The sequence below is a fragment of the Mesoplodon bidens genome, assembly GCF_964165515.1.
Source record: "Mesoplodon bidens genome assembly, chromosome: 12".
NCBI classification, from domain to species: Eukaryota; Metazoa; Chordata; class Mammalia; order Artiodactyla; family Ziphiidae; genus Mesoplodon; species Mesoplodon bidens.
This window is the reverse complement of record NC_138168.1, coordinates 63,816,816-63,840,644: the sequence shown is the minus strand read 5'-3', so window position 1 is coordinate 63,840,644 and position 23,829 is coordinate 63,816,816. Positions and strand designations below refer to the sequence as shown.

Here is a 23,829-nt window from a genome sequence, read left to right as displayed (position 1 = left end):
TCTTGAGTGCTGTGAAGAAAGCAAAAATGAGTAACGTGGTAAGACTGTGAGGTAGAGTTAGCCAGAATAGTGATATACTGGAATTTTCATAAATTAATATCGTTCATTTTTAACTTTTAAGTTTTCATTTTAAAAGTGTTGAAACTGCTTCTTTCCATTCATGACTCATCCTAAAAAGTTGTTCACTTATTAACTATTGAACTTTTGCTTTAAAAAAAAAAAAAAAAAAAAACTGCAGGGGCTTCCCTGGTGGCGGAGTGGTTAAGAATCCCTCTGCCAATGCAGGAGACACGGGTTCGAGCCCTGGTCCGGGAAGATCCCACATGTCGCGGAGCAACTAAGCCCCTGCGCCACAACTACTGAGACTGTGCTCTACAGCCCATGAGCCACAACTACTGAGCCCGCGTGCCACAACTAATGAAGCCCAGGCACCTAGAGCCCGTACTGCACAACAAGAGAAGCCACCACAATGAACAGCCCGCGCACCGCAACGAAGAGTAGTCCCCGCTTGCCGCAACTAGAGAAAGCCCGTGTGCAGCAACAAAGACCCAACGCAGCCAAAGATAATAAATAAATAATTTTTTTAAAAATACTGCAGAGTTTATAAAGATGAGAATGTTTATTTCTGCTGCTCTCGTGTTTGTGGTGGGATTAAGATTTGAGCCAAAGATGAGAATACCTAAAGGCCTCAGGGGATTTCCAAAGTGGGAAGGTAAGAGAAGGCCTTTAGGCTGTGGCAGCGTTTGAAACTGTCTAAAAAAAAAGAAAGAAACAGAAAAAAGAGAAAGAAAGGATTTCAAACAGGAAGGGTAGAAGGAAAGAAATTATTCTAAGTGAAGGAAAAAATAAGACCAAAGGCATGGATGCCCCCTTGTCTTTTTTACCTTAACACGTTTGTATTTTTGAAAGGAAATGTGATAGTGTTTCAGCAAATTTTTCATCTAAAGTTAATAAAAGTTAATATGCTAAGCATATTAGTAGATTTCTAACCCCCCCACCCCCCCAAAAAAAATCTTAGGGAGGAGGCACGGAATTTGGTAAAGACATGGGAAAATAATCATTGCCAAACAACATATTGATATAGGGGGAAAATGATTAAATACCTTTTAGACTCAGGTATCATGGGCCTTAATATTTCACCTTAATAAATGCTTTTTCTATCCGTTTGAAACCTCCCTTCTTAGAACTGGAGCTGCATTTTTGTTTTGATGCCCTAGTTATATAACTGGTTCTAATCTCAGGGATAAAGTTAAAGGGCACACTAGTGATTCAAGGATTCTCTAATATAGATTCTCCTACTTCACTATTTTAAGGTCACGCCCTCTCAATTTTAGATATTGCCAAAGGTGAAAGACAAACCAAATAGAACGTAATAGGTAGAGTCACTCTCATACCAGCAGATCATAATACTTACATAATGTACACAAATGTGTGTCTGAAATACATATGAAAAATAAATTCTAATAAAATAAAAATAAAAGTTTATTAATAAAACTAATAAAAACTAAAAAATAATAAAAGCTAATAAACTAATATATAATAAACTAATAAAAATAAAAGTTTATTTTAGAAACAATGATAATAATAAGTAATTTTATTTAGTACTTTCTACATGCCAGTTTATGTGCTAAATTATTATCACCTATTTTCTCCCTTAATCATTGAAAATCCATATGGTAGTGGTGGTGTTAGCCCCCTTTAACAGGGAAAGAAACTCAGACTTAGAGAGTTGCCCAAGATCACACAGCTAGTAAATGTGGAAACTGATATTTGAGCCCAATTGACTTCAAAGCTCATGCTTCTAACCCTTCAGCCATTTGGATGATTGCCCAAATATGGGAGGGAGATCATAGATTTCAAAGATAACTCTGCACCTCACATTTGGCAAAGGTATGACTGGTTCTACCTTATTGTGCTAGAAAGTCACGTAATTGGAGAAAGGGAATATTGGAGTGTTAGAAAAAGGAGAGAGCAGTAGGAATTTGGGTTTCTGAATCATCTAAGTGTAGAAGTATTAGTTAGCTAGGGCTGCCTTAACAGAGTATCACAAACTGGTAGCATAAACAACAAAGTTATCCTCTCACAGTTTTGAAGGCAGGAAGTTTGAAATTAAGGTATCTGCAGCGTTGGTTACTTATAAGGCAGTGAGGGGGAATCTGTTCCATGCCTTCCTCTTTATTTTCTGAGGTTTGCCAGCAAACTTGGTGTTCTTGGCTTGTGGCAGTATAACTCCAATCTTCACATGATGTTCTCCCTGTGTACATATCTGTCTCTGTGTCCAAATTTTTTCCTTTTTATAAGGATACCATTATACTGGATTAGGGGCTCACCCTATGCCAGTATGACCTCATCTTAATTAATTACATCTAGAACAATTCTATTTCCAAATAAGGTATTGATATGGGGTGCTGAGGTTAGGACTTTAAGCTTTGTATTTTGAGAGGACACAATTCAACCCACGACAGATGTGAAAAAAGAAGGGGATGTACAACAGATTAAATGATAGGAAAGATCTTTGAGTTGAACTGCAAAAAGCTTACTTGAAAGACCAGAGCTGGCACTATGGAAAACAGTATGGAAGTTCCTTAAAAAACTAAAACAGAACTACCATATGACCCAGCAATCCCACTATTGGGCATATACCCTGAGAAAACCATAATTCAAAAAGACACATGCACCCCAATGTTCACTGCAGCACTATTCACAATAGCCAGGACATGGAAGCCACCTAAATGTCCATCAACAGAGGAATGGATAAAGAAGATGTGGTACATATACACAATGGAATATTACTCAGCCATAAAAAGGAATGAGATTGGGTCATTTGTAGAGATGTGGATGGACTTAATGTCAAACAGAGTGAAGTAAGTCAGAAAGAGAAAAACAAATACCGTATATTAATGCATATATGTGGAATCTAGAAAAATGTTATAGATGAACTTATTTGTAAAGCAGAAATAGAGACATAGACATAGAGGACAAACGTATGGATACCAAGGGTGAAGAGGAGGGTGGGAGGAATTGGGAGATTGGGATTGACATATATACACCATTGATACTATGTATAAAATAGATAACTAATGAGAACATACTGTATAACACAGGGAACTCTACTTAATGCACTGTGGTGACCTAAATGGGAAGGAAATCCAAAAAAGAGGGGATAGATGTATATGTACAGCTGATTCATTTTGCTGTACAGTAGAAACTAACACAACATTGTAAAGCAACTATACTCCAATAAAAACTAACTTAAAAAAAAAAAAAAAAAAGACCAGCACTGGGAACAGAAGCTAAACCAGTACACACAAAAGATTTTATATCATGGAGTGGTGGGGTCCAGCTGAGCTGAGTTCCAATTCCAGCTCTCTCTGTGGCCTTTGACAAATGACTTATTTTTCCGAGTCAGTAAAGTGGTGATAATACTAGAATATCGTGAGGAGTAAAAAGAGATAGTTGTTGAAAGTGTTTGCCACTGTGCCTGTTAAGTAGTTACTAACCTTATAAAGAACTTCACATGAAAATATATGGAAAGGTTCTTAATATTACCTTCCTCCTGTCCTAAAGCATCTAGCATTTAGTACAGTGACTTACATAGTGGAGTCATTAAACCAACATGTACTGAATGAATTCATGGAATGAAATAAGATTAAGCATCTGGGTAGTCGGCACACCAACAATAAAGCCATGTTGGCAACTATTGTCATAAATGAATGCCTTTTGTGAGTTAGTTGGAAGCTTTGGGCATCCCAGGAAACCACTTTTAATTTGAAAACTTTTAAAATGTTCCTACCTTTGGGAGTAGAAATAAATATAATGGATGGAAATGGAAGTTAAGAAACATGAGAAAACTCAAAAATATCCTGCTGCAGCTCCAGAACATATAGGTCTAGCCTTGGCTTATGTAGCATATGGTTTTAAACATAGTGAAGAAAAATAGTTGTAGCTGAAAAAAGGTTTGGGCCAAAGAAAATAGAATCCTATTATATCAAGGGATGAATCAAAGGAGAAGGAGAAAGCTGGTGAGAGGGAAGAGAATAAAAAATAAAGTAGACGAATAAGAGTGGAATAGATGAATAAAGGCTGTAAGTAGTAGTTTGGAAAATTAATATTTAAAGCCTTCCATTGAAAACCCAGTTTATTAAAGAAAGAAAGAAAAAAAGGCTGTGCGGGACAGTGTGGCTAATTTACTGTATTGCTAAGTATGAAGCCTATATATTTTGAGGTTTTTGTGTAATTTTCACCTAAATGTTCTTAAGTATTACTAAGATTGTTTCCTCAGCGCTTGTTTTTCTTGCTACCAGATGCTACGCAGAGCTCTCTGGGCACCATGGCTGCTCACTACAGGGCTGATTCAGGATGTGTAGGAACGAAACGTACCCAGGAAGATAATTAGAGGCAATACTTAAAGTTTATGAATAAACTAATTATAAACCAACAACACAGGCAATTTATAAATGAAGTAAATAGTGGCTAATAGAGCAAAGCCTAAATTAACATTAAATTTATTCACTTGGAGTGCGAGGAGGACCTGGGTGTGCAGGATTCCAGATCCCAATGCTACTTCCTATAGACCAGCTCTGCTGTTATCTGTGTAACTTTTTTTTGAAAAATGGGTCCTTATGCTCTAACATGTGTTTGACAATTGCAGTTCTTATTGCAGAATCATTGAAATGAAGCCAGGACCACTGCTGTGCTTAAAACTAGAGCTATATTAAAGAAAAAAAAAAAAAAGTCCTAGTTCCATAATCACTTCTCTACCGTTTTCTGACTCTGTAGTTCTGGTCAAAACACTTCTAGTCTCTGCCTCTCAAGTGCTTCATCTGTAAAATGAAGTGAGAATTGAATGAGATGCTTTTAAACACTCTTTTGGTTTGGATATTCTGTGTCATCACTTTGAAACAATAATTTTTTAAAATTAATTAATTTATTTATTTTTGGCTGTGTTGGGTCTTCATTTACATTCCCATAACCCTTTGTCCCTTAATCCTTCTTCCTAGCATTTGTAGCAATCAGGGTTCCCTGTTGCTATTAAAAGAAACAACTTTTGCTCATTTAAGCAGAAAATGGAGGGTGGGATAGGGAGGGTGGGAGGGAGACACAAGGGGGAGGGGATATGGGGATATATGTATGTATACGAATAGCTGATTCACTTTGTTATACAGCAGAAACTAACACACATTGTAAAGCAATTATACTCCAATAAAGATGTTAAAAAAAAAGGGTTATGGGTCTGTGTTTTGATATAGGGGTAAGAATGAACTCTGAGGAGGTGACATTTAAACAGAGACCATATTATTCCATTTTAGTTTGTAAAGAAAAAATGTTTCACATGTGTATATATGTCTACATGAACATATAAAAATATGAATAGATAATTGTGGTAGGCTGATAATTGATCCCAAAGATATGTCCACATCCTAATCCCTGCAAGTTATAAATGTTACCTTATTTGAAAAAAAGGGTCCCTGCAGTTGTGATTAAGTTAAAGATCTTGAGATGAAGAGATCATTTTGGATTTTGGCTCAGTGAAATTGATGTTGAACTGCTGGCCTGCAGAACTGCAGCTTATTTTAAGCTCCAAATTTTTGGTTATTTGTTATAGCAGCCACAGAAGACGAATGAGATAATATTTTCGACCATAACACTAAGGATCTGGAAGGAGGATGGGAAAGGGAGGTTAGATGTGAGAGGAAGATAGGAGTATGAATATGTGTACCACAAAATCTTATTGTAAATTAAAAGTAAATGGATGCAAAACAAGAGCATGCATTTTATTAAAATATATAAAAACAAAAAATTTGTATTAAACATGCAAGAAGGATTGCCGATGGGGAGGGAATGGGAATGGGGATAGAGGGAAATACATGACAACAGAAATAAAAAATTCAGTTGAAGGATTGGAACATAAAGTTAAGGAAACTTCGAATAAGATGGAGCAAAAAGAGAAAGAGATGAAAAGTAGAAGAGAAAAAGAGTAATAAGAAGACCCAATAGTCTAGCGACCCAATAGCTACATAAAGAGCAATCCAGAAAGAGAGAACAAAAAAGGGGATGTAGTCATCAAAGAAGTAATTCAAAAAAATTCTCCTCTATGACTTGATGTTAGACTGGAGCGAGAATGCAGAATAAAATAAGATTGGAGAAACAGGCAGGGATTAGATCATAAAGATTCTGGAGGCCACTTCAAGGAACCTTTGCTAGAGCTAATCCTGTTTAGAATGGCTCTAAATGCTCTCCTAACCTACCTGCTCACCCAGGAATTTTTACATAATCTTCAAGACCCACTGTAACATCACTTCCTCAGGAAGCCACCCTGGACTCATTTAGCCAAAGTAAACAGTTCTTCCAATATGTTTCTCTTATAGAACTCATTGCATTATAATAAATTGTTAATCAGTGTCTGTTTTATCTGCTAGAAGGAGGTATGTATGCTACTTAAGGGCAGAGGCTGGATGGGGCTCACCTATCTTTGAATTTGCAATGCCTGGCACTAGGTGGTAACTCAATGGTCTTGAGTTACTTTATTTTACCTTGGCCCCAAATTAAGAATTTCCCAGTCTTCAAACATTAGCCCTTCCCAAATAGTAAATAAGTTATAGATAAGTGAAGCCTCTTATTTTTTTGTGCCAGAGAATTGTGAGGGTGAGAGTAACATAGCAGCCGTCATGTTCGAGTGCCAAGCCATTCACATAGTTTGTCACCAATGCTCACAGCCATCTTACAAGATAGGCGTTATAATCCCAGTCACACAGATGGAGAAACTGACCTGTGGTCCAAAGTCACATACAGCTAGTACAGTCATCCCTTGGTATCAGAGGGTATAGGTTCCCCAGTGCATATGCTCAAGTCCCTTATACAAAATGGCATAGTATTTGCATATAACTTACAGCACCCCCTTCCATTTGCTTTAAATCATTTCTAGATTACTTATAATACCCAATACAATGTAAACGATATGTAAATAGTTGTAAACAGAATTTAAATGATATGTAAATCGTTGCTACTGCTTGGCAAATTCAAGTTTTGGTTTTTGGAAATTTCCAAAAAAATTTAAAAATATATTTTCGGGCCCCTCCCTCCTTGGTTGAATTCGGAAATGCAGAAGCAGGATACAGAGGGCCGGCTAGTGCCTTGAATTGAACCTGAAGCCTCTGCCTCCAGGGTATACTCCCAGCCACTCCGCCATGCGTCTTCAGCATTCACTATAATTCCTGCAAATATTTTTCTAATTCGGGTACTTCACATCAGTTAATTCATTGCCAGGTTACTAATGTCTGGCTTCAGTGATTACAAACACCATATCGTTTACCCACTACGAAGAATAACGCACTTTAAATAAAAAAATCTGGGCTGCTCTAGCCTTCTGAAACGGACTGCATTCTGCCTATGGAATGTGTATCTCTCTAAATAAACTTGCTTTCACTTAAAAAAAAAAAGCGTCGTTATGAACCTAATTTTCTAATTCACATTTGTGTTTTTAAGTTTAGGTGTTCCCTATCTTTTCTGTGTCTACCTAGCTTCCTTTCTTACTCTTAGTATTCCTAAATTTTACTCATTTTAAGGTAGGGGGTTCAACTATATGAAATATAGACTCATCTTTTTTTTTCTCTCTCTCTCTCATACAGAGAGAAAAAGCACAGCACATCCTAGGTGGTGGACGTAAACAGCCTACGCCTTAAAAAAAAAAAAAAAAGAAAGTCCTTGCTCCGCCCTCCGCCCGCCCCAGCCCCGCCCTCGCCCCCCCTCCCGGAGCCCCTCCCTATCCTCTAGGGCCGCGTGGAACTCCTAGGCGCCCTTCCCGTAGGGAATACGGGATGCGTGGGCCCGGCTGAGCAATCGCCGCCCGCCTTTCCGCTCGTTCAAGGTCGAGTCTGAGGGCGCGGGCTTGGACCCTGGAGCCGCGGCGCAGGAGTCCGCGCACTGCCCATGGACTCGCCGGGGGACCCCGAAAGCCCACGCCCCCCAGGAGGTTACAGAGAGCAGTGATGCCGGATGTATCTCTGTGGCTTGAGTCGTGTCTCTTTAACAGCGATTGAATTAGCTTTAGCGTGGTTTGTTTGCGAGAGATTGGAAAAGGAGGGGCCGGGCAGTGGGGTTCGGGTCAGCGTGTTTTTTCTCTCTGGAAAGGGTTAAAGTTTGCGCACTGGGGTGGTGCGGATGTGGCCTCTAATGACTTTCTCTCTGTAGCTCTACTTTTAAGTACTATGTGTTTAAGAATGCATTCAAATAAGTGTGCCCGTTAGACAAACGAAAATCATTACATTTCGAGCCCAGCCCCACTGTTGTCCCTGTCGCCCCTTTAACTTTCTCTCAGTTCCCTTCCTCATCCACTACCAAATTTTTTACACAGGCTCTTAAGACTTCCTCCTGTTGCACAGATTTCTTTTTCTAGACAACAATGGCAACCTCTGAAAAAATAGAGCAATTCAAATATACTTTTCTTACTTAAATTTCTTTTTTCTCAAAACCATTTAATTAAAAAATAGCAAATAGATTTACTGGATGTTTGGAACTGAGTAATTGACGTCGTGTCTTTAAATTAAATGGAAATTTAGCCCTGGGAATAAGTATTAAATTAATTGATGCAGAAGACCAGTAATTATTGTAAAACACTGATTTACAGATTTATGGCACTTGTCTTTCCAGGAGCTGCCATTGTAAGTATTAATTCTCCAGTTGAATGATTTAGCTTATTTTCTCCTACTTACACTTCACTTGACTTCAATAGTACCCTTTTAATAAACCGCTAACATGACATGCTTAAAATGTTATTGAGTCCACGTAGCATATGAAGCTAGTAACTTGAGAAAGCACACTATACTTCAGAGAACAATACTCTGGAGAGTACCCTGTGGCCTCATCCTTCCTGAAGGAATCTAGTAAAGGTGAAAGAAATAGACCTTATGGTGAAGGCAAAACAAAGCAGATGGTTTGATAAATTGTGCCCTGAAATCCTAATAGGGAATAGTATGTAAATGAAAGTGATATATTTTGAAAATTGCAGTGATATACAGGAATTGTGTTACATTTGATCAAATGTGCTGTATTCAAAATAGCCCTTAGCTCAGCAAATGTTATTCTGAGTGCATTTCTGTGCACAGAAGTGACATTTCTGTACTTTGATCAGTAGCCCCAATTACATGTCTGTAATTGCAGCATGTTTGCCTTCAAGGTGATGGCCCTCCAGGAGATGCAAGGGAGACATCCAGGCGGCTTTCAAGAGAACAGATTTTTGTAGTGATAGCAGCAGCTTCCATTAACTTAGGTTCCATGATGTGCTATTCTATCCTTGGACCTTTTTTCCCCAAGGAGGTAAGACATTTTTATATCCTTATGAACTATTAGTGTTTTTAAAAAGCTTTGAAATATTTCATTTGGGGGATGTAAAAATCTGCATATGGCAAAGATGATGTATAGAACTTCAGCCAACAGAAGACTTCTTAGAGAATATTTGATACCAGAAAAAAAAATTCAGTAAAAATAACATCATCTTGGGAAGTAATTCACCTAAGTATAATTGACCTTCTGAGGATTACTTTGCTTACCATGTAGTTTGATTCATCTGTTTGGTTTCTGCAACTGATAAAAAAAAAAAAAAAGGAAGTGCACTGAATAACTGAGATTTTAACGTTATTGCAAAAGATCTACGTTAAGACAGTGTTTCCTGGAGTTTGGGTTTATTAATATTTTGGAATTAGGTAGGCATGGTCCACTAAATGCCCTTTTCTGACTTGAATTTCATATGGAATCTAGTGGCAATGTTTGTGCCAAGGAGGAATTCTGATTAATATTGATTAGGTCTTTCTAATCATAGTGTTCTATGTGGTGTTAGGGTCTATGGATAATGGCACAGACTGGAAGGAATAACCCCTAGAGAATCCACCTGGAATCTAGAGGTTGGTGAGGTATAGTATGGAAGGAATGATACTGACTTGGCTGAGTGGAGATAATATGCCCATGTGTTTTGCTTCATGCTCTTTGCCAAAGCCTCATGGTGCACGGGCCCCTCCCAGTCCTCTAACTTCTTTGATAACATGTGGTCCTTCCTTCTGTGTGCTACGAAAGACGAGAAGCATGGCTTCTCTGCTAAAGAAGCAGTACAGCTCTGTAGCCATAAGTGCTTTTTAGTTTTCAGTGTAGTTTCCCACACATTATCCCATTTGATTTCTGTAGCAACTCCATAAGATAGGCAGAATAGCGAGAATCTCATAATGTTGCAAGTGAAGAAACAGATTACGAAGTTAAGTGACTGGCCCAGTTCAATTCCGTTTATGGAACGGGAATGGGAGGTTTAACGACTTTCCACCCTAGAGTGTGCTAGGCGTTGGATGTTTTAGGGCTGGAAAACAAGATGAGGAAAATGTCCTTCTCTCGTCTGTCCATGGGGAGTGAAAAAATATGACAACAAAAAGTTGCAGAGTATTTGGATATTCTTGAAGAGGATGTCTAAAATGTTAGGAGACTCTAGGGAAGGGAATGGTTCATTTCGCCACGGGAGAGGCTGGCTGGTGTGGAAGGGAAAGAGAGGAGTAATACTGAAAGGGGCTTGGCCGAATAACCCTAAGGTAAGTCAGAGAGGTGTTCTAGGTTAGAAACCCGCAGGGGATTGTCACGAGATTAGCAAAGTAAATAGCGTGTTCTTAGGGAACCACGGACGAAGGTGGGGCTTGGGCCTGGGGTTCAGTGAGGTCCGATGTGAGCAGAGGATCTGAGAAGGCAGGTTGGTGCTCGGATGGAAGGGTCCTTCCACGCAGGCCAAAGATGTAGTCAGTAGGAAGTCATCAGAGGGGCTTGGGCAACACAGAGTAAGTAGACTGAGTAGATACCAGTTTTGGAAAAAACTAGTGATGGATGGAGCCTGTGGAATTACGCTGGAGAAGACCGGGAGTGAGTGCGCCATCAAGTTAGAAGGGTATTTCCCGGTTCAGCTGGAACTCAGCAAGGGCAGCTAGTGTTAGATTCCTCTTAGTGGAATACAGACAAAGGAAGAGAAGGCTGTTGGTGTGTGCCTTTTTTGTTTTTTCTTTCTCTTAAAGTTTTTTGTTTTGTTTTGTTTTTTGCGGTACGCGGGCCTCCCACCGCTGTGGCCTCTCCCGTTGCGGAGCACAGGCTCCGGACGCGCAGGCTCAGCGGCCGTGGCTCACGGGCCCAGCCGCTCCGCGGCACGTGGGATCCTCTCGGACCGGGGCATGAACCCGTGTCCCCTGCATCAGCAGGCGGACTCTCAACCACTGCGCCACCAGGGAAGCCCAAGGCCCTTCTTCTTAACTTCTGGCACAGGATTCTTATTTCTACTCATCCTTTTTCTGGCCCCCTCCTCCTTTGGCAGAGGATTATAAGTGAACTAGAAATTGCTTTTAATAGCTGTTCTTGCTGTCCTAATGTGAAGCAGGATCCACATGCCAAAAGTGGTATTCAGTTACTGCTGTGGTATGTGATTCTAGGACATCCTAAGTCACCATCCTCCTTCCACAGAGAATGTGGGAACCTGTGCAGGATGGAAGCTGACATGACTGCTGGGCCCATGACACAAGTAACTTTTGCAAGTCTGTGTTCTCATCTGTAAAATGGGGCCAGCTAAAAATACATCCCTTATTTAATTGTTGTTAGAAACCATATAGAACAGCATGGCTCATAGTGAGGGTTCAATAAATGTTAGTTGCTGTGACTATTATATATTTTCTGCCAGACTCTAGAATTAAATACCTTTCAGAGCTATTAAGCAAAGAACATGGATGTGACTTGACCAATGAATGTTCTTTCTACATCTTAATTCACCCCTTTGATGATACCTTCCCTTCAAGGTACCTGTTTTATGTTACTAGGCCTGCTGTAACAAAGTACCACAGACTGGGGAGAACAGAAATTTATTGTCTCATAGCTCTGGTGGCTAGAAGTCCAAAATCAAGGTGTCATTGTCAAGGCTGGTTCCTTCTGAGGGCCGTGAGGGGAGGATCTGTCCCAGGCCCCTCTCTCTGGCTTGTAGATGGCCAACTTCTCCGTGTGTCCTTTCACACCATCTTCCCTCTACGCGTGTCTCTGTGAAGAAATTTCCCCTTTTTACAAAGATACGAGTAATATTGGATTAGACTCCACCCTTAATGACCTCATTTCAACTGATTACCCCTGCAAAAACTATATCTCCAAATAAGGTCACGTTCTGAGGTACTGGGAGTTAGGACGTCAACATAAGAAGTTTGAGGGACACAATGAACCCCGTAACACCACCTGACCTTTGTGTAGTAGAAATGTGGACTCTGTGTTCCTGTCTACACACAGTGTAACCTTTTGCTAGGATACCAATGAAGGCACCGTTCATAGTGAGATCTCTCTTTTCTCCACACCATTATCTCATGTGATGATTAGTAATGGAAGGGGAATGGCTAATCCTGAGTCTCACAGAATTATGGGCTGAAATCCTGCCCAAGCAGTTTCTACAATGCTCTGGGTTCAACTTCTCCACTATCTTCCACCACCAGGCACTTAGGGACCACACTTCAGGGGTAGGAGGTGCTTCCTAGAGTGAGGGGACCTTTCCTGCCTATAGTTTAGCCATGAAAAGTAGAGTTCACCTATCTGATTTCCTGTGGTACGCTGCTTTGAGAACTGTAAGGTTTATTTAGAGACATAATAACATAAGAAGAACATTTTTTAAAAGGACAAGGTTTGAATGATGATCATAACTTCGTATGGGAGGCAATAAAGTAAAATTTTATCTTAAAATTGTAGTTAGGGAGAAAAGGTAAAGAAATAGAATTATGGCTGTTGTGGAGGACGGATTTTAAAGGGAGTGTGTGTATGCACATGCATTTCTGTATTCAGAGTAAAGTGATTTGTGGAAGAGCTGAAGCTCTGGCAGTAGGATGAATCTAAGTCAGATCTTCTGACCATAGCTATTCACTGCTGGCTCCTGGGTACCCTGCGTGATGCATAGAAGGTGCTCGATAAATGATTCCCGACTGCCTGAGAGGACAGATGTGTGTTTCAGGCTTAGTGCTTCATGGTATGCCAAGTTGCCAATCTTATCTTTAAGAAATTAAACTCATATTTTAACCCCTTACATGGTTATAGCTAGAACCTGATCTAAGGATCTACCATAGTTCCAGGGTTTTAAAAAGGTTTTCAAACCTTTTGTCTATTCATTTGCACATCACAACTAATAGTAGCATTTGAAGTTCAAAAGAAGTAGATTTAGAATAAATACTATATCATCTGCAGCAAATTTAGGAGCTCACTGATAGAATAGGCTACAAATATTAATAGGGATCATTGATGGGTGATAAACCACTCCAGATGTTTCAGGAGAACGGAGAGAATGTCGGGAGCTGGGGGAGCTTCTTTCATCTGTGTTATTGATGTCAGAAAAGGAAACTTCATCTTCTCTGAACTGTCAGGTAGTTGAGAGTGGGTGTCAGAAACAGAGAACCACACTGAACAGTCCTTGGTTAAGCCAGCTTAAGGAGCTTCCTGTTCTTGAGTTTTTTTGACCAGCAAAGAGATTTTTTAATTTATTTGCATTCGAACCTTCCTCCTGTGTGTTTCTCCTTTTTTTAAAATTTAATTGTATTTATTTTTTATACAGCAGGTTCTTATTAGTTATCTATTTTATACATATTGGTGTATATATGTCAGTCCCAATCTCACAGTTCATGCCCCCATCCACTTTCCCCCCTTGGTGTCCATACGTTTGTTCTCTACATCTGTGTCTCTATTTCTGCCTTGCAAACTGGTTCATCTGTACCATTTTTCTAGATTCCACATATATGCATTAATATACGATATTTGTTTTTCTCTTTCTGACTTACTTCACTCTGTATGACAGTCTCTAGGTCCATCCACATCTCTACAAATGAGCCGATTTCGTTCCATTTTATGGCTTTATATATTCAGCTGTCAGTGGGCATTTAGGTTGCTTTCATGACCTGGCTATTGTAAATAGTGCTGCAATGAACATGGGGTGCATGTGTGTTTTTGAACTATCGTTTTTTCTGGGTATATGCCCAGTAGTGGTATTGCTGGATCATATGGTAATTCTATTTTTAGTTTTTAAGGAACCTCCATACTGTTCTCCACAGTGGCTGAATCAATTTTCATTCCCACCAACAGTGCAAGAGGGTTCCCTTTTCTCCACACCCTCTCCAGCATTTGTTGTTTGTAGATTTTCTGATAATGCCCATTCTAACTGGTGTGAGGTGATACCTCATTGTAGTTTTGATGTGCATTTCTCTAATGATTAGTGATGTTGAGCAGCTTTTCATGTGCTTCTTGGCCATCTGTATGTCTTCTTTGGAAAAATGTCTATTTAGGTCTTCTGCCCATTTTTTGATTGGGTTATTTGTGTTTTTAATATTGAGCTGCATAAGATGTTTATATAATTTGGAGATTAATCCTTTGTCCGTTGATTCATTTACAAATATTTTCTCCCATCCTGAGGGTTGTCTTTTTGTCTTGTTTATAGTTTCCTTTGCTGTGCAAAAGCTTTTAAGTTTCATTAGGTCCCATTTGTTTATTTTTGTTTTTATTTCCATTACTCTAGGATGTGGGTCAGAAAAGATCTTGCTGTGATTTATATCAAAGAATGTTCTGCCTATGTTTTCCTCTAAGAGTTTTATAGTGTCCAGTCTTACATTTAGGTCTCGAATCTATTTTGAGTTTATTTTTGTGTATGGTGTTAGGGAGTGTTCTAATTTCATTCTTTTGCATGTAGCTGTCCAGTTTTGTGTGTTTCTCCTTTATTCTTATATTACTACCACACTCACAACACTTTTGACACCAGATACGTGGGGTTCTTTTTCCTACACCAAGCAGTTCTCTTGGACACCAGGTGGGTGTCCTACCATTCAATTCAATTCTGACAGTAACCTGAATTAGCCCAGATGCCACAGGTTAAAAGCTCCATCCCACGAGACTGCCCGCCCACTTCAGATGCCAATCGCGAGTAGTAGGTGTCTAGGTTACCCCCAGCTTCTGTCCAACTTGGCTACAAATCAGAGGTTCCCATGACCACCCCCCACCCGACCTTGGATTCATTTATTTGCTAGAATGGCTTACAGAACTCAGGGAAACACTTGCTTAATGCTTACCACTTTATTATAAAAAGATGTGATGAAGTATACAGATGGGCATGCGATGGAAGTGATACAGAGGGTGAGGTATGTGGGAGGGGGCCTGGAGCTTCCATGTCCCCTCTGGGTGAGCCACTTTCCCAGCACCTCCATGTATTCACCAACCCAAAAGCTCCCCAAGCCCCATACCTTAGGGATTTTTATGGAGGCTTAATCACGTAGGCATGATCAATCATTAACTCAATTTCCAGCCCTTCTCTGGAGGATGGGGTATGGGACTGAAAGTTCTAAGTTTCTAATCATAGCTTGGTTTTTCTGGTGACCAGCCCCCATGTAGGAGTCCACCAAGAGTTATCTTATTAGAACTCCTGTCACCCAGGAGATGCCAAGGGATTTAGGAGCTCGGTGTCAGGAACCAGGGTCAGAGACTGAATATTAGAACAATATTGCTCCTAGAGCTCTTATCACTGAGGAAATTACAAGAGTATTAGGAGCTTTGTACCAAGAACCGGGGGCAGAGAGCAATATACATATTTTCTATGGATACCAAAAAGAAAGTGTGGTATCATGGATACCAAAAAGAAAGTGTGTCAAGATCAGCTGTTTGCATAGATCCATGGCTGAAGCAAAGCCCAAATTTCCTTAACCAAGTTTTTTTGTTTTGTTTATACTCTAATTCTGATTTTTGCCAGCTAAAGCTAACAATTCTTTTTTTCTTCTTCTTCTTTTTTTTTTTTTTTTGGTGGGGGACTTTTTGAAGTATAATTGATATACAAAAAATTGCACACATTTAATATATCCATCTTGATGAGTTTGGACATATGCACACACCTGTGATGTCATCACTGTAATCAAAATATTAAATATATTCAGCACTTCCAAAAATTCCCTTGTGTTCTTTTGTGGGGTTTTTTTTCTTTTTCTTTTATTGTGGTGAGAACCTAACAAGCTCATCTTACATAACAGAAACTTTATACCCAAAGAGCAATAATTCCCCACTTCCCCCTTACCAAAGCCCCTGACAACCACCATTCTAGACTCTGCATCTATGAGTTTGACTATTTTAGATACTTCATATAAATGGAATCATGTAGCGTTTGTTCTTCTATGACTGGCTTACTTCGCTTAACATAATTTCCTCAAGGTTCATCCATGTTGTTGCAAATGCCAAAATTTCCCTCTTTTTGAGGCTGAATAATATTCCATTTTATGTGTATACCACATTTTCTTTATCCATTCATCGATCAATGGACATTTGTGTTGTTTCTATATCATCTTGGCTATTTCGAATAATACTGCAATGAACATGGGGGGGTGCAAATATATCTGAGACCCTGCTTTACATTCTTCTGGATATATACTCAGAAGAGGGATTGCTGAATTATATGGTAGTTCTATTTTTAATGTTTTCAGGATCCTCCATATTGTTTTCCATAGTGGCTGCACTATTCTGCATTCCCACCAACAGTGTATAAGGTTCCAGTTTCTCCACATCCTCATCAACACTTGTTATCTTTTGTTTTTTTCAATAATTGCCATCCTAACTGGTGCAAGATGATATCTCATTATGATTTTAATCTGCATTTCCCTGACGATTAGCGATCTTGAGCAGCCTTTCATATATCTGGTGGCCATTTGTATCTCTTTTATAGAAATGTCTGTTCACGTTCTTTGCTCATTTTTAAATCAGGTTCTTTGTGGTGGTTTTTTTGACTATTGAGTTGCAGGAGATTCTTACATATTTTGGATATTAACCCCGTATATAGAGGTGGTTTACAAATACTTTCTTCCATTCTGTAGGTTGCCTTTTCAGTCTGTTGATTGTTTTTTTGCTGTGAAGATTTTTAGTTTGATATAGTTACATTTGTCTGATTTGTTTTGTTGCCTAAGATTTTGGTGTCAAATCTGAGAAATCATTGCCAAGATCAATGTCAAGAAGCCCTCACCCCCTGTTTTCTTCCAGAAGTGTAGCAGTTTCAGATTATATGTTTAAGTCTAATTTGCTTTGAGATTATTTTGTGAGTGGTGTAAGATAGGGGTCCAATTTCATTCTTTTGCATGTGGATATCCAGTTTTCCCAACACCATTTGTCGAAGAGAATATCTCTTCCCCATTGTGTGTCCTTGGCACCCTTGTGGAAGATCAATTGACCATATTTATGTGGGTTTATTTCTGAGCTTTCTATTTTGTTCCATTGGTCTATATGTCTGTCTTTATGCCAGTAACGTACTGTTTTAATTACTGTACCTTTGTAACTTATTTTTGAAATCAAGAAGTGTGATTCCTCCAGCTTTGTTCTTTTTTTTCCTCAAGATCGTAAAGCTAACAATTTGTTATAGGCTTGGTGAGTGAATTACTTTCATGTCAGAGACTAGGTTTAATAGTTTCCTTTCCTTCCTCACCATGTTTATTTTAAAATAATAATCTTTGAAATTACTCTACAGATAAAGGTTACAAGAAGATGATGCTCTGATCTAATAGCTCCATTTTTCTATATTGGTGCTAACTTGCCTTTCAAACTTTGTTTTCTTTTCTGTTTCTTTAAAGGCTGAAAAGAAAGGAGCCAGCAATACAGTTATTGGTATGATCTTTGGATGTTATGCTTTGTTTAACTTGCTGGCATCTTTGGTATTTGGAAAATATGTAAGTATTAATTTTTAAAAATTGTGTAATGAGTTATTCTAATTTACTAGTCTAGAATTTCCACTGATACAGAAATAACCACCATTATATTTTATGAATCGTGCTTCAGTTGACAGTTCCATTCTTAAAGTTGATTGATTTTTAACTTCTTCCGTGTTTGTAAGCAACGCATGTTGTCATTCCATTAAAGACTTATAATGTTTTGTTAACTGTACATATCTTCCCCAAATCTTTTGTTTCCTGATACAGTGGATTTGTTTATGTCACTATAGACTTGTAGCAGTCATCAGTTTACACTTTTCTTTGACATTTATTATAGCTTTTACATATTGGAGCAAAATTTATGTTTGTAGCAGGAATGTTTGTCTCAGGAGGAGTTACAGTTCTCTTTGGGTAAGTCATGTTCTGATATGTTTGGGAGCTTGAACAGATTTCATAATTTATCTTCAGTTTAAAATGTTAATGGTTTATGTAAATCAGTCAATATCATGTGACTAATGTTGAAGGGAGTTGAATGACACAGTGAATGGAATGAATGACATTGATCTTAAGAAAAGAGTCCTCTAGGGGATCACCATTAAGCTGGCTGCTGAATCTGTTCTTTAGGACTCCTGTGATCCTGAGAGACAGAAACTTAACTCCCTTTTCTGAGTCACAAAAACTTTTTGGCTTAAGCAGAAAGGTGAATTTCTTACCTAAAGAATCAGCTGAAGAACATAAGGATACAAATGTTAAGATAATGTCATCAGAAATCTTTCTCAGGTTCCTGGTTTTGCTTTCCTCTTCTTGTGTTTTTTTTTTTTGTTTGTTTGGGGGAAGACCTAAAACTAAGAAGGCTTTCTACATATGTTCTTATCAGAGTGACTCTACATTTTTCAAAAGGCCTATTTAGTATTATTATTTAGGGCATCAAATATATCAGTAAAAATGCGCAATGAGGCTGTCATTATGACTCAGATTCCTCCTACTAAAAATATAACAAAGAAACTCTTAAAAAATTTGTATTCTAAAGAGATTTATTTTAATAACTGTGGTTGAGGTACTACTGTTTTCAGTGAGTACAGTTAAAAAAAATCAAAATCAATTTGGCATTTGAGAGTCATCTTATTCTTTTTTTAGTGTATTGGACCAAGTTCCAGAAGGACCCGTGTTTATTGCTATGTGTTTTCTAGTGAGAATAACTGACGCAATCAGTTTTGCTGCAGCAATAACCGCATCTTCTTCTATCCTTGCAAAGGCTTTTCCAAATAACGTGGCTACAGTAATGGTAGGTATTTTATACACTTTTCCTATTTTCCTTTTAGTGTAGGCTAAAATATTTATTTGACCTTTCAAGTTAAACCTGGGGCCCATTCTTCTAGACCTGCCTTTTTTCTACTTTCTGTTTTTGTTACCTTTTACCCCAATTTCTGCCTGTAGCAGCAGGCTGTCAATAAATATACCCTTAGTCTACTTAAGTGCTCTTCCTGGGCTTAGAAGCCCCTGAATGGGCAAAACCAAATGTTCTTTTTACCCCTTAAAAAATAAAAAACCCTCTCTAATAGTATTTTGCTGTCTCTCTATAGCCTAGATTGTAGCTAGGCCACCTGAAGCAGATTTATACTAGAGTCCTTCCTCCACTTTTCCCAGATTCACGGAAAGGACCTTAGAGATCATTCTGAAGTCCATAAGTGCTGTGCCGTCAGTCTGAGGAGCACCCTCTTATTTTACCAAAAAATCCAGAGCCTGGTAGCATCCTACTGGCGTACATTCTCATATATTGCCTACGCGCCTCTGTACCAGGTATTAGTGACATACCAGATGCCTGTCCTAGCTCTTGGCTGCTGTCTCCCTGATCCCAACTAGCCTTTCCCATAGACTCCTCTGGACCCAGACATCCCCGAAGGACTCCTGGTTTGCATCGCAGAACAGGCACCACCCTCAGAGACCTCAGGGTCTAATCAGCTCAGTACCAAGGATTCTCTCATTTACCCATATTAATACTACAGTTTGAAAGTTTTGACCCTCAGGTAAACTATTTGCTGTATAAATATAAATCTTCACACTTTTATTAAATATATGTACACATATATTTATACACCCATGTAAGTATATATATATATATATATATATGTATGTATGTATATATATCTGTATAGATTCACTTTAGGTTCTATAGTCATTTGCCATGCAGTGGTGGCCACCGTAACAGGTGTACTGTTTACATTTCTCGAGAAGGGTTCGGAAGGATGCTAGTCCATTGACATGCTCTGTAGACAAGGTTCTGTGGCTAAACATGTCTGGAGTGTGTCTTTACTGTCCTGCAACTTAGAGATGGCCAGTTCACATTAGAGCTAGTTGTATTTCATTTTATGTGTCAACAGTCCATTTACAACATTTGCCCATTTTCCCATAAGATTGTGTTTTTTCTTTTTTCTAAATATTTTTTATAAGTTTATTTATTTATTTATTTATTTATTTGGCTGCATTTGGTCTTCATTGCTGCACACAGGCTTCCTCTAGTTGTGGCGAGCAAGGGCTACTGCTTGTTGTGGTAGACGGGCTTCTTATTGCGGTGGCTTCTCTTGTTGTGGAGCATGGGCTCTAGGTGCGTGGGCTTCAGTAGTTGTGGCATGCGGTCTCAGTAGTTGTGGCTCATGGGCTCAGTAGTTGTGGCGTATGGGATTAGTTGCTCCACGGCATGTGGGATCTTCCCAGACCAGGGATCGAATCTGTGTCCCCAGCATTGGCAGGCAGATTCTTAACCACTGCACCACCAGGGAAGTTCCTCCCATAGGACTGTTGATTTTTCTCATTGATGAGTAGTTTCTCTTGTGATGCATTTGGGAAATTAGTCCTTTGTCCATGTTTTTTCCCCATTCTTCTGTCTTTTGATTTTTTTTGCCATTCATAGTTTTTCGTATTTTCATGTAATCAGATTGATCAGTCTTTTCTTTTGTGTCTTCTAAGTTTTTATGTCATAATTAGAAAATTTACCTCACCATAAGGATTAGAAAACAAAAAACTCTCATTTTTAATTTTTCTAGTACTTATATGATTTTAATATGTATGTTTAAATTTTTGGTCTATCTTGGGTGTGTGTGTGGTATGTGTATAAATTGTAAAGTGGATAGAATTTTTTTCAGATCATGCCCATTAAATCTTTGTTCATTTTTCAAACAAAATATATTAACTCAATTTTCTTTTGTTTTCCCATTTGTAGGGAAGTCTTGAGACTTTCTCTGGACTGGGTCTAGTACTAGGGCCTCCTTTGGGTGGCTTCTTGTATCAATCCTTTGGCTATGAGGTGCCTTTCATTCTTCTGGGATGCATAGTTCTGCTGATGGTTCCCCTCAACATGTGTATTTTACCTAATTATGGTAAGATTTCATATATTACTCACTTTAAAAACCTTAAATTTAAGTATTTTATGCCTTTGTAGGAGACCAATTTAACATATACACAGTTCTATTTTACATAATCAATAATAGCTTTGTAGAGCATGCTGAATCGATCCTCTTTTCAGAAATGTTGCTGTAAGCAATCAGTTTATGTGAATTTCTGTCTGTCATAAATTCTTTCTGACCTATAGAACTAGCAAACATTAAATTTCTTATCATAAAACATACGCAGTGCCCATCAGATGTCTTTTTGGATTTAAAATTAAAGATTCACCATCTGCTTACAAGGCTCTGTGACAGTAGGACAAAGTCAGACCTTCCTTCCCTGTGGTGCTTGCAGCTGTGTACAGCACAGCTCAAGTGCGAGGACACAGGGCCGCATCAGGCAGTAACGGGAGTCATCTTGGCTCCAAAGCTTCATGCCCCATAGGAGTCATCCTATCCTTAACAACACTATGGGCACAGCTGCCGGGGTCTCCATGAGGCACGCGCCAGGTACAGTAGTCACCATAGTCAGGGAGGCACAAAGCATCGCATATTGATGGTTTGTTTATAGTTCCTTCTCTACAGCTGAAATTTACCAGTCGGGGGTTATTTTCATTATACGTAAGATTGCCTAGCAATGGAGTAGGCATTTTACCATTGTCAGATTACTAGTGGAACAGAGCTGGAGGAGAGCCTGTCCTCTTTCTGTGCGTCGTGATGGTTATTTCTGTAGTAGGGCATCCTGGACCGTGCTCAGACTGGGTTCACAGGTGAACACTTGGCTATTGACTAAGAAACTGATACCAGGTCAGATTCTCATGCAGTAAGAGGAGTTGTGTTAACTCTTTATCAGTAACACCGTATAAGGAAAAAAGACTTTACTAGTTAATCGTGGGACATGTATTTAGAGCTTCTGTGGTCGGGTGCTGGACTGGCCTCAACATCAGTAATTCCCTGCGTCCTGGCCTGCCCTCCTCATCTCTGCCCATCACCCCCACTACCTGGTATCTTTTGAAGCCCCTTTAATCCCTGCCAGCCTGGTTACTTCTTCCTCTTCATTTCCCTTATTCCTCAATTAAAATTTCCCTGCATCTTCAATGAACTTAAAGTTACAGTTAGCTATGTTTTTTTTGTTTCTTTGATTCTTTAATTTTCCTTTATATATATATATATATATATATATATATATCTTTATTGGAGTATAACTGCTTTACAATGGTGTGCTAGTTTCTGCTGTATAACAAAGTGAATCAGCTATACGTACACATATATCCCCATATCCTCTCCCTCTTGCCTCTCCTTCCCACCCTCCCTATCCCACCCCTCTAGGTGGTCACAGAGCACCGAGCTGATCTCCCTGTGCTATGCAGCTGCTTCCCACTAGCTGTCTATTTTACATTTGGTAGTGTATATATGTCCATGCCACTCTCTCACTTCGTTCCAGCTTCCCCTTCCCCCTGCCCTGTGTCCTCAAGTCCATTCTCTACATCTGCGTCTTTATTCCGGTCCTGCCCCTAGGTTCATCAGAACCATTTTTATTTTTAGATTCCATATATATGTGTTAGCATACAGTATTTGTTTTTCTCTTTCTGACTTACTTCACTCTGTATGACAGACTCTAGGTTCATCCACCTCACTACAAGCGACCCAATTTCGTTCCTTTTTATGGCTGAGTAATATTCCATTGTATATATGTGCCACATCTTCTTCATCCATTCATCTGTCGATGGACACTTAGGTTGCTTCCATGTCCTGGCTATTGTAAATAGAGCTGTAATGAACATTGCGGTACATGACTCTTTTTGAATTATGGTTTTCTCTGGGTATATGCCCAGGAGTGGGATTGCTGGGTCATATGGTAATTCTGTTTTTAGTTTTTTAAGGAACCTCCATACTGTTCTCCATAGTGGCTGTATCAATTTACATTCCCACCAAGAGTGCAAGAGGGTTCCCTTTTCTCCACACCCTCTCCAGCATTTGTTGTTTGTAGATTTTCTGGTGATGCCCATTCTGACCGGTGTGAGGTAATTCCTCATTGTGGTTTTGATTTGCATTTCTCTAATGATTAGTGATGTTGAGCATTCTTTCATATGTTTGTTGGCAATCTGTATATCTTCTTTGGAGAAATGTCTATTTAGGCCCTTCACCCATTTAAAATGGTTTGGCAAACTTTCTATTTATCTAAAGAGGGATCTTCTATTTAGATTGAATGGAAAAACCTGGTTTTTTTTTAAATCTCAAAAATTGATAATGTTGAGGGTATAAATATTGATTTAGGGGTTCCCATTGAGTACCTTTAAAAATTAATGTTTTAGGAAAGCTTATAGATAGAAGCTAGAAAATTAAATTTTCTTTTATTTTGATGATATTGGCAGAATTTTGTTCTATAAGTTCCACCCCACTCACTTAACTGCTTCTAGACCCATGAACAAGGTAGCTTTAGGTTTGGGTGTCTAAGAGTCAACTTTGGTCCCTCCCTCTCTCTCATCCTTTATATCTGCTCGCCAAGTCACCTCTTCATACTGCACTAAAGAAATATTTTTAAAACACAGTCAAGTACATGACAATCCTCTTAATAAAAATCCCTAAATCCATGAAATGAGAGCTTTATCCTGAAAGCCACTAGGAGCTGTTGTCAGGTGTCAGCAGGGGAGTCACATGAGCTGGACTATCTCCCACTTCTACTCTACCTAACTCCTACTCATCCTTCAAAACCTAATTTGTATGACCTCTTCTGGGAAGTTTTTCTGAAC

The 23,829-nt window shown here is 39.0% G+C and overlaps 1 protein-coding gene across 6 annotated transcripts in view; it reads left to right on the top strand.

Annotated features, from left to right (window-relative positions):
- The first annotated feature begins 7,756 nt into the window (after positions 1-7,756).
- SLC18B1 (solute carrier family 18 member B1) overlaps positions 7,757-23,829 on the top strand; it is a 28,246-nt gene continuing 12,173 nt past the window's right edge. The window contains exons 1-7 of one of the 6 annotated variants that reach the window (XM_081251135.1): positions 7,907-8,103; positions 8,627-8,660; positions 9,176-9,315; positions 17,616-17,711; positions 18,031-18,104; positions 18,831-18,978; positions 20,914-21,070. In XM_081251135.1, the coding sequence (XP_081107261.1) occupies positions 7,996-8,103; positions 8,627-8,660; positions 9,176-9,315; positions 17,616-17,711; positions 18,031-18,104; positions 18,831-18,978; positions 20,914-21,070 (757 nt within the window). In that variant the 5' untranslated portion in view covers positions 7,907-7,995. The other 5 variants (XM_081251136.1, XM_081251137.1, XM_081251138.1 and 2 more) reach the window with 5 other exon arrangements.